Raw genomic sequence first — 17033 nt, forward strand, 5'->3', positions numbered from 1 at the left:
TAATGTTACGTCATACGCGGTATTGTGATGTGGTCCATTATCGTACGGCCAACGAGTGACCGTCTGTCTGTATAATCAACGTATTGGCAATTATATAACGATATTTACATGTCATATTGTAAGTTTTTTAAACACTTACCCGCAATCAACTGCCAGACTTATGTCATACCTTTTCTATTGAATGCCGCGCACGTTATATGCGTGGTTTTACTTGTTCTACATATACCTACTTTCAGCTAACATAGTGTAATGTCGCAACCCCTACGTTTTTATAAAATCGACGCCACTGCAGCGGGTATCAGGGAGATGTAAGGAACATTTTGAGACCAAAATTTTCACTGGTCACCAGCGGCAGTATTACCCATTTAGTATTGGTCAGAAATTGACTATATAAATATATATCATATTTGGATGCTAATAAAGAATCCCCCCCCACCTTATTTGCTAACCCCTAACAACTAACCACTAACCACTAACCACTAACCACTATAACCACTATAACCACTATAACCACTAACTACTAAACCCCTAACCACCAACCCCTAACACTTTTTACCAGCCTATTCTATTATGTACCATAGAATTCTTTACTAGTGCCTATATTTGTGACAACAATATTTATATTTTAACAATATTGAGTGTTTACCAATATATAGTATGTTTTTGACTTTGGAGAATATATAATATATGTTGTGTGTTTTTATACATTACCCTGGTTTGATAACCTATATTTCACTGCTCTAAATATAAAGTGGTGTACAACTATATTTAAGACAGAAAGCTTGGGTGTTTGAAAGAGTAAAACTAATTTGGTCATGACTCCTAAGCAAATGAAATTACAGTGCAAGTTAGAAAAAGTTTGTTAGTCATAAAGACTCTAGTCTTGATTGAAATGATATAAAACACAACAATGCTTCAATGTAAAGCTTAACTTTAACCCACAGTTTTGGAACCCCTTCAAATGCCTTTAGTTTTGGCCAAACTTCAGCTGCACCAGCAACAACTAGTAACACTGGATTCTCCTTTGGAGGTGGTGGGGGAAATAACACAGGGTTTGGAGGGGGTATCGGTACCACTGGTAAGATTGTATTAAATATAATGCAGAGGTGCATGAATACACCATGTGTGTCAGGTGTATAAGAAGACACCCATGTTATAACTTGACAGTGAGCATGAGGTGTATGAATACACCATGTGTGTCTGGTGTATAAGAAGACACCCATGTTATAACTTGACAGTGAGCATGAGGTGTATGAATACACCATGTGTGTCTGGTGTATAAGAAGACACCCATGTTATAACTCGACAGTGAGCATGAGGTGTATGAATACACCATGTGTGTCTGGTGTATAAGAAGACACCCATGTTATAACTTGACAGTGAGCATGAGGTGTATGAATACACCATGTGTGTCCGGTGTATAAGAAAACACCCATGTTATAACTCGACAGTGAGCATGAGGTGTATGTATACACCATGTGTGTCTGGTGTATAAGAAGACACCCATGTTATAACTTGACAGTGAGCATGAGGTGTATGAATACACCATGTGTGTCAGGTGTATAAGAAGACACCCATGTTATAACTTGACAGTGAGCATGAGGTGTATGAATACACCATGTGTGTCAGGTGTATAAGAAGACACCCATGTTATAACTCGACAGTGAGCATGAGGTGTATGAATACACCATGTGTGTCCGGTGTATAAGAAGACACCCATGTTATAACTCGACAGTGAGCATGAGGTGTATGAATACACCATGTGTGTCTGGTGTATAAGAAGACACCCGTGTTATAACTCGACAGTGAGTATTAGTAGTATGAAGCCATGAATGACGCATACATCTGTGCTCAATATGACAGACATGTTACAACACTAAAGTATTTATTCATCTCCCAGGCCAATCGTCATCTTTGTTTGGTAGTTCAACCCCTGCAACACAATCTACGGGATTCTCTTTTGCTCCTGTTGCTTCTACTGCAACAGGTACAAGTGTAACTTGTATGTTATATATGTTATATATATGGGTTATATATATGCACCAACCTGGGGTTGCAAGGTGGGCAGGCCAATGTATAATTTCTACACTGCATTAATCTGTAAACATTACAACCAATAAGTAAGATTTGTTTCACAGGATTGTGTCTAACTATCCCTGCCTCCCTGTGTTTTGAATGGTACCTGTGTTCCATGCATGTTAATGTACTTAAGTACTTTTATAATTAGTTATATCTCTAATAGACCTGTCTGTGTTATGTTACTAACTATATATATTTATATAGGTGGAAGTCAAGTTACATCAGCGGGGAGTGGTTTGTTCGGAAGCACGTCAGGTTTGCAATAACTTTGTCTTTATAAATATACATATCATTAATTTTGCTACTGTTTAGTAGCCATGCTTTTTGTTGTTTTTTAATGACTGTTGTTTTGCTACCAATTCCCTTTTCTTTGTTGTTTAAGTATACTTTATTGCATTTTATAAAGTTACGTTATGTTTTTGCTAGCTAAAATTTATATAACGAACCTAAATAAAGCGTTGTGTATTATATAACATTTGTGTAGGTGGAAATCAAGCAACTACAGCAGCAACAGGGTCAGGGTTGTTTGGAGGTTGGATTTGGTGTTTGTAGTTATTACTATTTACCTTTTTTTAGTTTACAAGTATAGACATTTTACAAGTATTGATTTTCGTTAGTCAATACTTGTAAAATGTACCAAGTTACCATTATAATGTGCAGTGTAATGTATCGTTACAAAAAGTTTTTTTAATATATATAGTAGGGTGGGAGAAGATGGAACACCTTTTTGTTCCATTTCCTTGTCACATTTGGTAGCAAACAAAGAAAATTCAAATAATCATAGATAGAACCGTATCCTCCCAACTCCCATTATACCGTTGTTAATTGTTTAAAACACGATCTAAATATTTGGTTATTATGTGCTAAAGGTGTCCCACCTTCCCCCACCCTACTATATATAAAAACATAATATATATAACTATTATTCACATAAAGGAATAAGAGAAAATGCAATAGTCTATTTTCTTAATACATAATAGTAATAGTACAATAAACCTTAATATAGCGAAACCATTCGGAGGCTCCCTTGGTGCTTCCTCTTCTTTCCTTGCATCCAACCCCGCATCCACATCAGGAGGAGCTTTCTCTCTTCCACAAACCGCTGCTCCTACCTTTGGATCAACGTCCACGGCTTATCTTCTGGATTCGGGTTCGGAGCTTCTACAACAAAACCGTCTTCCCAAGCCAACCCTTCCGCTCTTTTAAATTTTGGTTCAACAACAACGACAGCAGCAACAAAATCCATGTTCGGTTTGGCTACAGCTCAGCCAAGCACTCCTGCTACTGGTTTTTCACAGCCTGCACAGGCTACTGGGTTGGCTTCAAAACCGGTTTCTCTTGGTGGCGTTGCTACTACAGCACAACCTGTACAGCAAACTGCATCAACTGGGTTTTCTCTAACTCAACAGCCAGCAAAAACAGGTGATAATGGGATTATGTGTATATATGAAAAGTGGTGCAACCAATTAGAAGTTTTGGTTTTGTCAACACTTGAATTGCTATCAAAAATCCTAAAGTGTCAGTTAAATACAACTTTTACAGGTGTTCATATAAGAACACCTGTGAAAAAGGGAACATGTAATTCAAAATTTACAATGGGCCTAACTTTGATTATTCATTTGCTGGCAGTTTTTGAATTCGAATTTTCAGATTCAATGCAATGTGTTTTATTGAGTTTGATTTCATTTACAGATGGTTTCCAACTTGGTGGTTTATCATCTGGGTTTAAACTTGGTGGGTTAACATCAAGTGTTGCTACAACCACACCGGCTGCATCTGGGTTCCAGCTTGGCTCGACAGCGGGCACAGGGTCGGGTGTCAGTGCTGCTGCCCCATTTTTGAGCTCAGCATTAGCGTCAAGTACTAACGCTCAACAGAAGCCGGCAGCTGCAACAACAGCAGCAGGTAATGAGTTGTATGCTGATATCATTGTGTTCCTTGGGCAAGACATTTAACGGCAATTGCTTCAACCCAGTGGTCACTAATGGGTTATCTAAATGTCAGCCATACAGAAAAACTCCCATCAGCCACGAAGTTACACTGGGGGCATGAGGTATATGGAACAGACCACCTGTATTATAACGACTGTCATTGCCCCATCATGCAAGGATAAATAAGTTACGTACATTATACTTATAAATATTGCAGTATTAAGCCAACTCTGGTTTGAATCCTAACTTCTCTGGTAGGACCTCTTATACAGATTACAACAATGTTTGGTCCTCTTATAGAATATTGGTAGTTTAGTATAAATACACTTTTTTCTCATTTCCACCTCCAGCCACAAAATCTGGTTTTATGCTTGGTGGATCTGCAAGCTCCACTACGCCATCTAGCGGTTTCCAACTTGGAGGAGGTAAAATAGAAATAATATTAATATATTTAATAGAATAGACATAACAATAATATGTCCAAAAAATGGAAATGTTGTTTGAAAAAACAGTGTGCTATCTGGGCCATATTTTAGATTATACCTGTTTAATTGATGTAGTATGATCAATATATATATATACATATACAGTAGCGTGGGGGAAGATGGGACATCTTTAACACAAAATAACCAAATATCCTGATCGTGTTTTAAACAGTTAACACCGGTGTATGGGAGTCGTGAGGATATGGTTTTATAATTCTTTGAATGTTTTTTGTTTACTACTAAATGGGACGAGTAAAGACAGTCAAAAAGTGTCCCATCTTCCCCTACCCTACTTTATATAGGCTACATATTACTTTGTTTTCCAGACTGTTTGCATATAATGTATCATATTTGCCCCAGAGTTGACATGAATCATTTTTATATTCCCCCCATGTTATATAGGATTGAAACTCGGTACAACAACAGCAACAAAAACCACAGCTCCACCAGTGGCCTCTGCTTCTCCATTTAGTCTGGCTGCAAGTAAGTATTTATATGTTATGTTACTTATGTATGTATTATTCTTTGCCCAAAATTGTATATGCACATTCTATTGTATATGGGTGAGGTCATACAGCGAAGCCCATCATGGGATATGGGATTTAGGACAGAGCTGGACCATTGCCCTAAGATTTCTTTTTTTTAGTTCTTTAATATTGTTTCAAGTTTAATATTTCTTCAATCATAGATTCCATTCGAATAAAAGACTGCCGATGCCATTTTAGGCGAAATATTTATCTTTAATTAAACAAGTGGTTGGACTTGGTATTTGTCTGTTGCGTTTTCTTAGCACCAGACCCCTAGTCATTGACCCAACGATCTATGTGAAAGTACTCTAGTTTCATTTTATATGATATTTATGTATCTTATAAGCATCAACTGCACCAAAGACAGCAATAGCTCCCTCCGCTGGCAGTTTCGGCCTCACTTCTTCAGCTGCCACGACGACAGCAGCACCAGGTTAGTAAAAAAAGTGTATAGTCACATTTTCCTAAGCCAGTATATATATGCACAGTAGTAGTATTGCTACTATAAATAGTTTGTTTACCCCTGATTACTACAGAGCACCTACAATATTAGTTCCCACACACCAATAGCAAGTACTGCAATGGCTATAAATAACCAATTTCGAGTTTGAATATATATGACTAGTTTAGTAGTTTGGCATTTTTGTAATACCTCCAGTAGTTATGTTCACACACCAGTAATAGGTCATTTTTTTCAGCCTCAAGTTCGACATCTAGTGGATTTAAATTAGGTGGTGGCTTGTCACTTGGTGGGGCTGCTGCTACAACAAGTTCATCACTCGGTGGGGGTATTAAGCTGCCAGGAGCCACTGCTGCCACTACAACCACGACAGCAACAGCTGCAGTTGTTGCAGAAAGTAAGCTATATAGAAGGGTGGGGAAAGATGGGACGCCTCTTTTATTCTATTTTCTTGTCCCAATTGGTAGTGAACAAAGAACACTCAAAGATTATAAAGGATATTTCTATATTATGTGCTTAAGGTGTCCCGTCTTCCCCCACCCTACTATATTATACAAGTTGTATTTGGTGTGGCACGCCAGGAAATCTGGGATTTAGGTCAGAGCCCATTCCTGCAGTTTTAGGATCCTTGAGACTAAAGCTTCATCAAAATTCTGCAGCTGTTCCCTGTTATAATTGGTTTCAATTGCAAATATTGTGCTATTTTGGTATGGTGGTCCTATAGCGCGAAACTGCATTGTACCTCAGATTTCGAAAAAGCCATTAGTGGCCACCGGGTTGGAGCAATTTCGCTACTGTAAGACACATACTTCTACTATTAGAATGGATATTGGTATTTATTTTTAGTTTTCTATCTTTCTGTTACAATGTAAGCCCCAGGAAAAATTAAAGTACGATCACTTGATCCACAGCCCCATCGTTGAGATATAAAGATTTAGAAACCAGGATCAACAAATGGACAAATGAATTGGAGCAACAGGAACAACTGTTCCTCACACAAGCCACACAAGTTAATGCGTGGGATAAACTGCTTATTGATAATGGGGAAAAGGTAGGGTGTGGCTTGGCTGGGATTTGAACCTAGTACCTTTGTATGTATGGTGTTGTTTTGGATAAAATTATGTTATGGTATTGCTGAAGCTTTTGTAGTTTGTGGATAAGCAGACTTTTGGTTGGTTGTGTCGCTTATATCCTTGTGGGTGGAAACTTGAGTGACTTATCCATGGTTGCCACTCCCATGCCCACAGTCGAGTTGCTGAAGTTATTTCAACATATTTACATTGTAACTTTACGTTTTAGATCACCAACTTAAATAGTGAGTTTGAAAAAGTGAAATGCGATCAGGACAGACTTGACCAGGAGATTGATTTCATCAGGACTCAACAACAAGAACTGGAAGATCTCTTGCTCCCTCTTGAGGAGAAGACAAGGCAGCAAGTATCGTCACTAGCTGGAGCTGTGCACACACATCATGCAGATGTAGAAAGGGAAAGAACGTAAGTAACATTAAGAGTGGTTTAAATTGATTAACTGAAACTGCACCATTCTCAGTGTTAGACGAGACAAGAGTGAGTGTTATATAAAGACCAGCGTGGTACTTGTAACATTCACTCTTGTCTCATCTAACACTGAGGATGGTTAAAGTTAATTAACTGAAACTGCACCATCCTCAGTGTTAGGTGAGACAAGAGTGAGTGTTATATAAAGACCAGCTTGGTACTTGTAACACTCACTCTAACACTGAGGATGGCGCAGTTTCAGTTGATCAACTTTAACCATCCTCAGTGTTAGACTAGACAAGAGTGAGTGTTATATAAAGACCAGCTTGGAACACTTTTGTTTTACACATCAATGCAAAAGTATGCAACAATGCATCTTCAGTGATGTAATAAAGCCAACTATGACAAAACATTTATATATCTCCAGTTATAACCTTGCTGAAAACATTGACGCCCAACTTAAACAAATGGTTCAGGATTTGAAGGAGGTAATTGAGCATATCAACGCTACAAGTCAACCTGCTGATGCTGCTGACCCAGTAAGTTGTTTATGGTTGTATTATCATGGGTTGGAACTAGTTGTGTATAAAGATTATATCTTTGTGAGTGGGAACCTGTGTTTGGTGATGCGGCAAAGTGGGTATCTGCCTTTGCCCAGAGTTTATGGGTTTAATGAGGCTCTTCGCTGCTTCTATTGTGGGCGTACGCGTCCTTGGGCAAGACACTTAACGGTAATTGTTCCAACCCAGTGGTCACTAATGGGTTGTACTTATTGTCAGCCATGCAGAAATAGAATCACTTGCAAAGTTATATACGTGGTAACTTGTAAGCTGGCACAAGGTGTATGAAAACAGAACACCTGTGTTACAACGACTGTAGTTGCAAATTAACAATTACTTAACAATCCATTATTCCAGGTCAACCAGATATCCAAGATATTATCTGCACATATGGATTCCTTGCAATGGTTGGACAGTAACTCTGGTGCCCTCCAGCAGAAGTTGAATGTTTTAGTAAAAGAAGTAAACGCTCACAAAGTGGAGCAAGAGAGCCGATTCAGACTCGCATTTGATTGATGGAGATTTTTGCGGAAACCGGAACTACAAAGATGGTTTATCTCATAGAGATAAAAAACTGTGGGTATAGAGATCATAAACGAACAATTTTCACTGCCGAAAATATAAATATTTATGAATTTCAAATCATGAGTAAATTTAAACAAAAAGTTTTTACCTATTTTTTGGGGGAAAAAACTGTTTTGATAAACATCATTTATTGAAGCAGTTATAAAAACATTTATATTAATTAGAATTTAGAGCACAACCTGAAAATAACCTTTTAGGTTATGAGAATTGTAATTTTTATGCAACAAATATTTGCAACATGGCCAAAGGCCAGTGACTTGCATTTAATATGAAAATTGTTTCATTTTTGAAAGTAAACAACAAACAATGCGTGATTTATGACGTAACAATGCTGGTTGAAGGGTCAAAGTACGTCATAATGCTGTTTAACTTATCATAACATTAACTATGATCAAACAATGAGTATTAATCAGTTTACTGGAAGTCAGGTGGTGTTTGGTTAGGCACCTTACGCATACAAATTATAATTAGCAACATTTGCTTTATATAAAAGCGCCCGTGATGCAGAATATGTCTTTCAGTCAATTACAGCGAAAGAAAGAGCGTTGAAATTCTGTCCCCTTTTTTAAGCGGAATTTTAATATCTTAAATAATAAAGACAGTTTTTCCACACTAAAAATATTTTAAGGTGCAAATATTGCTTTCAGTCAATTGCGACAAAAAAAATCACTAAGAAATTTTAGGGGATTTTGTGTTTGTTGTTTTCTCAACTAACTAGTAAAGACAGTATTTCCCCACCCTATAAAATGTTTTTTAAAGTTAAAGTATTGTATTATGGAAGCAACTTTTATTACTTTTATTTTCTACAAATCATTTTCGATCGAGTTTTTCTATTTTTTTAAACCTTGTCCGGATTAATTCGTTTAGATTTTAGATAGAAATTATAACATACAACAACAATTATACAAAGGAATACAGTTTCAAAATGGGCGCTACTAAAGATGAAAAAGGTATGTTCTGTATTTTTCTTTATATTGTTTAAACTTTGCAAAGTTTAACGTTTATTTTGATTGCGATTTATATTATGCATGCAGAGAATACTGTATTCAAGAATTGTTTCGCGAGGTGTCGTTTTAAAAACACGTTCGCCACATTTGAAGTGATTAACTTATCCTCGCGTGGCGGAGATACTTTAAAATTTTAACAAAGTTTAACGTTTATTTTGCTTTAGTTACCATTACATGCAGGCAATACGAATCGCCTGGTGTCGTTTTAAAAACGCCATAGCGGCAATTAACTTTAGGCAGTTATTTATTTTTCATCGCGAATTGTATCTTTCTGTTCATTGCAAACTGTATTATGCATGCAGACAATACGGATTTAAATATCATTTCGCATTGTCGTTTTAAAACGCGTTCGCAGTTTTGAAAGTGTATGTATGTATGTAACTTACTTTATCCTCACGTAGCCGGAAAACGACAGTCACACGGGTTTAACACCTCGTGCCAGCTTACGAGTTACCATGTAGTGACTAACGTATCCTTGCGTATAGCAGAAGAATTATAACACGGATGTTCTGTTTTATACTCCTCGTGACCGCTTATTACGAGTAACAACGTATGTGACTTATTTATAATGAATATTTTTAGGGTGTATTGAATGAATATAAATTATTTATCCTCGCATGGCGGAGCAACGACAGTCGTTATAACAGGGGTGTTCTGTTTCATAAACCTCGTGCCCGCTTACGAGTAACAACGTAACGTTTTAGTTAGTTACATTATTTAATACGCTTATTAAATAATCAGGTAGCAGCGATGATGTCTCACAAATGGAAGAAGTCAAGCCAGCGGTAAGTTAGGTTATTGTCGCAATCAGAGTCCGTAGATAAACATACTCTGGTCGCAACATTATCAGACAATTTTCCTCGGGCAGTTATAACCCGTAGCTTATTTTTAACAACTTTTATTTTGCTGCTAATTTTATTTCCGTAATCGATTTTTTAAACATGATTTTCGCTATTATATTTGAAGGGTCAAATAAAATATTTGGTATCTGCGATTTCAATCGCTCCCCAATATATTTTTGTTAAAATATATGATTTTTGTTTTTAAATCGATAATTACCATAAGGGGAATTCCTAAAATGCGTTTTATTTTGCAAAATTATAATTTTTTGTTTGCTTAGTTTTCGAAGTGTTTTTTACTTGTATTTAGCCAAAAATATTGGAAAAAAATAGCAAATTTTGTAATGCAAGAATAGAATGTGTCGAAATTTCCGGGAAAATGGGGTTAAATTAGTATTTTTTTGCCTGCACGCTGCAATAGCTATTTTTTAAGCGACTGTGGGCAAATTGTTCTACGAACCCCGACAACTTTGCTGATTCGTAAGAAAATCCGCGCATTGCCATTTGTAACCAACACTACCGTATACGACAAGAAATAGTTCTAACGGAAATCCGCGCAAAATTGTTGCGAAAATAAATGAATGCATGAAATGAATGATTCATTTAAATGAAATGCATTCATTTATGCATTTTTTCCTCTCTTTGGTCACGATAACTAAGAACACAAGAGCGATAAGACGGAAAAAATATTCTCCGCGCAAAAATCCTAGTTTTAAATCTGGTTTATGAGTTTAAACCATGAAAAAATCACATAAGTTCCCGCCTAGCAACATACATAAATATAAAATGTATATTTTATTAAAAGGTTATCTCCAGGGCAGTTAGATGTTGTTTTAGCACAATATACACAAAATACACACCTATAAGCTCACTAATGCACAACACACCCATATATACACATATACACACCAATATACATATAGTTGCGAAAATTTGTTTACCTTCTGACTAAATGCTCAATGATGAAGAATATGAGCTTGAACCACTGTTGCTTAGTGACCAATCTGCAACAAGTAACAAACAGATTGTTACGAAACAAAAGGTTTATAGTTAAAACAATTTTTTTGAATTTTTTAGTTATTTAACGCATTTGACTTTTAACTATTTAATTTTAGTTTAGCACATTTTGGGTTTATTCTATTATAACTGTAGCTCAAACAATTTGTTAATAAGATTTTTACCTTGTATATATTTTATAAAAATGCAAAAATAAGTGTTTTTAATTGATTACCATTTTAGTTTATGCATAAAAGAGTTTTTAATGTGTTTATGTTTTTTATTTTAGAAAGGATTTCCGAAATGCATTTTCTTTATTCTCGGAAACGAGTTTTGCGAAAGATATTCTTATTATGGAATGAGAAGTAAGTTTATGATGTCATACAACATAGTGTTTCAAATTAATCATAAAACCACCATAGACAGAGTTTTTATTCTAAACAATTTTTAATTATAAAACAAGGTTCTTCGAAATAATTCAGAAAATTTGGCAATTTAAGTGTCTGCAGAAAGAACTAAACTTTTTCATCCCTGTTTCCAGCCATCCTTGTATTATACTTGAAGTATTACCTACATTGGGATGAAGACACAGCTACTGCAGTCTATCATGCGTTTACTGTGCTTGCTTATCTGTTCCCCATATTTGGTGCTATAGTTGCTGACAGTTGGTGGGGAAAATATAAGTAAGTGTTTTGTATCATGACTAGAAGATACAGGATTCAAGGCTTGATGCTGCCACCATTGGGGGGGGGGGGGGGAGTGTGAATGCATAAACAGAGGATACATAAGTTATATACATTGTAAAAAGCGGGCACAAGGTGTATGAAACAGAACACCTGTTATTACTACTGTGGTTGCCCGGCCCTGCAAAGAAAAAACAAGTTGCTATTCAACCATTTGTTTAATTATATATATGATGCTTAAGCTGTGTGTCAAGGTAAATATATTAAATACGTGTTCACTTGTTAATATTACAATGTTATTTTTCCAGCACAATCTTGTATTTGTCCATTGTGTATGCCCTTGGTATGATTCTCAATATGTTGGGAGCCATTGGAACGCTTGGAAATACAACAGTACACGCGTAAGTACTTGTTGAAAAGGAGTTAACATAGTTATGGTATGGTGCTAAACCGGGGGGCAAGGTGGGCAGGTTTTCTCAATTTTTTTTCACTGCACTAATCAGTAAACATTAAAACATTAAGTTGGATATTACTTGATCATGTGTAACTATCGCTGCCTCATGCAAATATATAAACGTTCAGTGTCTAAGCATACAATTATACAAATCTTGTTTACTCTATTAAAATTCATTCATATTATGCAAATGTCCATATATACAACAGGGTATAAATTCAAAGTTGTGCAAATGTCTTCCAACCCAGTGGTCACTAATGGGTTGTTGAGTATATATATATATTAATATATAATTATATACGTACAACAGCGTTCTATCGTCTATGGGATTACTGGTGATCGCATTCGGAACGGGTGGTATTAAACCTTGCGTGTCAGCTTTTGGTGGAGACCAGTTTGATGAAGACCAGGTAAAAAAATGTTTCATGTTTTATATATTAGTTCTGTTTAGTGTTTATATTTTTGTCCGGCACCATAGCTCAGTGGTTAGGCTCTTGCATTGTAACCATAGGATACCGGGTTCAATGCTCGATACTGATAAGTGTGTGTGCCTTTGGGAAAGACACCTAATTGACATTGCTTCAACCCAGTGATCACTAATATGTTTAGCAGCCTGGGTGTTGAGGACCTCACCCACTGTAGGACCTCACCCATATAGAATAGAATGTGCATATACAATGTTGGGGTAATGGGGCAACACTGGTCTAAATCCCAGGTCCCATGGCATGCATCACTGTAGGACCTCACCCATATATATCTGTATAAAAATATTTCTATATATATTTATATGATTTCTATATATATTTATGTTATTTTTATAGGATCAATATCGCCGAAGTTTCTTCTCGTTATTTTACTTCGCAATTAACGCTGGTAGTTTGGTCTCCACATTCGTTTCACCAATTATTAGAGGTATGTTATGTTGTTTCTATTGTTTGTGTTCTGCTATTTCTATTATATTTAAGGTTATGAAAGGTTTGATATGGTGTCGTGTTATGTTATTTCTTTTATTTGTATTGCATACAAAATTGTATTAATAAAAACTTATCATTGTTTTTCTATTCTGTAATAATATTAGTACCAATAATACTGTATAAGTTTGGTTCACAGCAACTCACGCCAGAGGACCTGGGGTTAAGACCTGAATTTGCCAGTATATTCGGTTTATGGAGTATTTATTTCCAAGCTTTAATATAGTAGGGTGGGGGAAGGTGGGACACCTTTGGCACATAATATCCAGATATTCTGATTGTGTTTTAACCAATTAACAACGGTCTGTGAGAGTCATGAGGACATAGTTTCATATTTCTTTGAATGTTCTTTGTTTACTCCTAAATGGGACGAGAAAATAGAGTTAAAAGTGTCCCACCTTCCCCCATACTACTGTATTATAGTATAATATTACAGATGAAGTTACCTGTTTTGGTGATGATTGTTATGCACTTGCGTTTGGAATTCCTGCCGCCCTTATGGTAATTGCTATATGTAAGTAGACATATGTGAAGTTACATTAAGTAGGTTGTATGTATGGCCTTAAATGTACTTGCCTCTAGTCGAGGGGTTACAGGTTCAAGGCTGGATGCTGCTACCATTGTGGGTGTATGTGTCCTTGGCCACTTAACGACAATTGCTCCAACCCAGTTGCCACTAATGGGTTGTGACTAGATTGGAATAAATGTTCATGCTACACTCATACGCATAATACATATATTTATCCTCTTTATTTTATACCATCTTAAATCAAAAGATATATTCCAATATATGTATTATGGCAAACTCTGGCCTAAAAACAATTTCCAATGTTATATATTAGTTCTGTTTAGTTTAGGCCATAACTCGGTGGTTAGTCGCTTGTATTGTAACCGAAGGTTTTTTACTTTTTTTTACTTTTTCTTCCAGTTTCATTTTTCATGGGAACAAGGTTCTATTACCGCCAACCACCAACTGGGAATATCTTTTTTGAGGTTCCTAAGGCTATTTATGTAAGTTTGTGATGTCTATGTTATAATATATGATGTTTATGTGAGTATGTGAAATCTATGTTACTTTATGTGATGTTTATGTAAGTATGTGATGTCTATGTTACTTTATATGTTGTTTATGTTAGTTAATGTGATATTTATATTATTTATAAGATGTTTATGTATGTCTATGTGATGTCTATGTTACTTTATGCTATGTTTATGTAAGTCCGAGGGCACATAAATGACCAAACCAACCAAAAGTCATGCCTGCTTATCCACACACTGCAATAGCTTCAGCAACTCGACTGTGGGCATGGGAGTGGCAACCATGGATAAGTCACTCATGTTTCCAGCCACGAGGATATAAATGACCAAACCAACCAAAAGTCATGCCTGCCTATCCACACACTGCAATAGCTTCAATACAATCATACAACCAATGCAAGTGTGTATAATCAACAACAATGTTATATAAACAGAGAGCTCTGAGTGCAAGATGGAACGCTCCGGTAAAAGACAAGAAACATTGGATGGATTATGCTTTGGAGACCACAGATGTTAGTTATATAAATATAGTGGGCTGGGGGAAGATGGGACACCTTTAGCACGAAATATATAAATATCCTGATCGTATTTTAAACAATTAACAATGGTCTATGAAAGTCGCGAGGACAAGGTTTTATAATTCCTTGAATGTTTTTTGTTTGCTACCAAAATGTACGAGAAAATAGAATGAAAAGGTGTCCCATCTTCCCCCTTTCTACTATATATACAGTTAATCTTGGTAGAAAACACAAATCTGGCCCTGATCTAGTGCTCATGAGTTGGACAATTAACGAAATAACGGTCACGAGACACATTATAGACAAAAAGTCCAACAAAAAATGTGTTACAGATATATTCTTAAAATGGCATCACCAGCCTGGTATTTCAATAAAAGTATCTAATAACTGTATTAAAACTGTTGTCAAACATTGGATAAATGCGTAAACCAAACTTTTAAATAAATTTAAAAAGTTCTCAATTATATTTGCAGGCGAAACTTGTCCGAGATATCAAGTATGTCCTTCGTATTGTGGTCCTTTACATTCCCCTTCCTTTATTCTGGACTTTATTTGACCAACAAGGATCAAGGTGGACATTACAAGCTGTGAGAATGGATGGTTATGTGGTAAGTGGTGTATATAAAATGTATAATGGTATACGAAATTTACGGTGGCACGTGGCAAACACCATAAATTTGCCACCGAAAAGATAAGGTTTGGGGAAAAATGTCACATAATTTATGTAGACAATTAAGTGGTGCAACTAATTTAGAGTTATTGTTTGGGGCAATTTTCATAAAACTAAATGTGAAAAATATTAAAGTGTTGGTCAAATACAACTTAACTTATATAAACACATGTGAAAAGTGGTGCAACTAACTCATCGTTATTGTTTTGTTGACATATTGTAAAACTAGCTAAAATACTGAAGTGTGGGTCAAATACAACTTAACTTATATAATCACCTGTGAAAAGTGGTGCAACTAATTCAAGGTTATTGTTTTGTTGACGCTTTGTAAAACTAGCTGACAAAAATACCAACGTGTCTTGCACTAACGCTCCATTTATTCAGTCACAAAACTTAATATTACATATCACAATATCCATTGTTACATAATGCTTACCTCACAGGGGAGTCTACGTGTACTACCAGATCAAATGCAGATATGCAACCCACTAATGATCGTTACGCTTATTCCATTATTTGAAGTTACTTTATACCCATGTCTTCGACACTTTAAGATCAATTTCACGTAAGTTGTATTTTGTAATTACTTAATACATGTCTCAGTATTGGGGTAATGGGTTTAATAAAGCATAATATGCGATGTTGGGGTAATGAGCAACTTTGGTTTAAATCCCAGGTCCCATAGCACGCCTCGCTGTAGGACCTCACCCATATAGAATAGAATGTGCATATATTGGGATAAAGGGCCAACTCTGGCCTACATTTGATAGGACCTCACTGTTATAAAAATAGAATGCATATAAAATGTTGTGGTAACGGGCCAACTCTGGCTTAAATCTCAGCTCCTATGGCTTGCCTCACTCTATTATACCCCCACCCTGTTATGTTTTTAATTTATTAAACTGTTATTTCCCTCCAGACCCCTGCGAAGAATGACACTTGGTATGCTACTTGCTGGACTTGCTTTTGTTGTTGCTGCTTTAGTTCAAATGATGATTGATGTAAGTTGATTTAAATTGATTTAAGCCAAAGTGAGGGTGGGGGTGTGCCATAGGAAAATTAAATTTTTAACTTTTTTTTTTAATTTTTAACAAAATTTCAGGTGTAAAAATGATGATTGATGTAAGTTGATTTAAATTGATTTAAGCCAAAGTGAGGGTGAGGGTGTGCCATAGGAAAATTAAATTTTTAACTTTTTTTTTTAATTTTTAACAAAATTTCAGGTGTAAAAATGATGATTGATGTAAGTTGATTTAAATTGATTTAGCTTTATACTATATATATATTTCACTTGTTGTAAGTGATAGTCTGGGACGTAGCCTATTACTAGTTTATTTTATATTATAGCATTTGTGTGTGTGGTCCTATATTGGTATTTCTTAACTGCATTTTACACCCTATATTTTGTTAAAAATTTAACATAGTGAAGTCTATTTATATTAATAGAAAACACCCTGGGTGTTGGGGTAATTTGATAACATTAATAAGTAATAGAATACATCCCAGTCTGTCACTTACTATATTTTAACATTAAAACCTTCAAAATATTGTCAGTGTATTGCATTTTAACTTAGTAAATTTTTCAAAAATACAAAATAATGCACAAACATATTTTCACAACTATATGAGTGTAACTGCATTTAACACCCTATATTTGTTAAAAATACTCAAATGTGACAGTGGCACTTATATTCACATCTACAGGAAAACTAGAAAAAATCATAATAAAAA

General features: G+C 35.7%; 2 protein-coding genes across 4 annotated transcripts in view; both read left to right on the forward strand.

Annotated features, from left to right (window-relative positions):
• Nucleotides 1–8441, forward strand: part of LOC100182610 (nuclear pore glycoprotein p62-like) — a 9122-nt gene extending 681 nt beyond the window's left edge. The window contains exons 2-15 of the mRNA XM_002129730.4: nucleotides 945–1078; nucleotides 1901–1987; nucleotides 2284–2334; nucleotides 2564–2611; nucleotides 3086–3501; nucleotides 3772–3984; nucleotides 4361–4435; nucleotides 4898–4978; nucleotides 5369–5455; nucleotides 5721–5879; nucleotides 6394–6533; nucleotides 6782–6978; nucleotides 7409–7520; nucleotides 7899–8441. Coding sequence (XP_002129766.1) covers nucleotides 3324–3501; nucleotides 3772–3984; nucleotides 4361–4435; nucleotides 4898–4978; nucleotides 5369–5455; nucleotides 5721–5879; nucleotides 6394–6533; nucleotides 6782–6978; nucleotides 7409–7520; nucleotides 7899–8057 — 1401 coding nt within the window. The 5' untranslated portion in view covers nucleotides 945–1078; nucleotides 1901–1987; nucleotides 2284–2334; nucleotides 2564–2611; nucleotides 3086–3323 and the 3' untranslated portion in view covers nucleotides 8058–8441. The remainder of the gene's footprint in view (nucleotides 1–944; nucleotides 1079–1900; nucleotides 1988–2283; nucleotides 2335–2563; nucleotides 2612–3085; nucleotides 3502–3771; nucleotides 3985–4360; nucleotides 4436–4897; nucleotides 4979–5368; nucleotides 5456–5720; nucleotides 5880–6393; nucleotides 6534–6781; nucleotides 6979–7408; nucleotides 7521–7898) is intronic.
• Nucleotides 8442–8757: 316 nt separating this feature from the next.
• LOC100184982 (solute carrier family 15 member 2-like) overlaps nucleotides 8758–17033 on the forward strand; it is a 19138-nt gene continuing 10862 nt past the window's right edge. The window contains exons 1-12 of one of the 3 annotated variants that reach the window (XM_026837415.1): nucleotides 10233–11014; nucleotides 11258–11333; nucleotides 11510–11651; nucleotides 11960–12052; nucleotides 12416–12515; nucleotides 12927–13017; nucleotides 13513–13590; nucleotides 14005–14087; nucleotides 14549–14626; nucleotides 15106–15240; nucleotides 15746–15867; nucleotides 16222–16303. In XM_026837415.1, the coding sequence (XP_026693216.1) occupies nucleotides 10925–11014; nucleotides 11258–11333; nucleotides 11510–11651; nucleotides 11960–12052; nucleotides 12416–12515; nucleotides 12927–13017; nucleotides 13513–13590; nucleotides 14005–14087; nucleotides 14549–14626; nucleotides 15106–15240; nucleotides 15746–15867; nucleotides 16222–16303 (1170 nt within the window). In that variant the 5' untranslated portion in view covers nucleotides 10233–10924. Of the gene's footprint in view, nucleotides 9077–9874; nucleotides 9919–10232; nucleotides 11015–11257; nucleotides 11334–11509; nucleotides 11652–11959; nucleotides 12053–12415; nucleotides 12516–12926; nucleotides 13018–13512; nucleotides 13591–14004; nucleotides 14088–14548; nucleotides 14627–15105; nucleotides 15241–15745; nucleotides 15868–16221; nucleotides 16304–17033 lie in introns of those variants that run through there. The other 2 variants (XM_026837416.1, XM_018814637.2) reach the window with 2 other exon arrangements.

Source organism: Ciona intestinalis, chromosome 13, assembly GCF_000224145.3.
Source record: "Ciona intestinalis chromosome 13, KH, whole genome shotgun sequence".
NCBI classification, from domain to species: domain Eukaryota; kingdom Metazoa; phylum Chordata; class Ascidiacea; order Phlebobranchia; family Cionidae; genus Ciona; species Ciona intestinalis.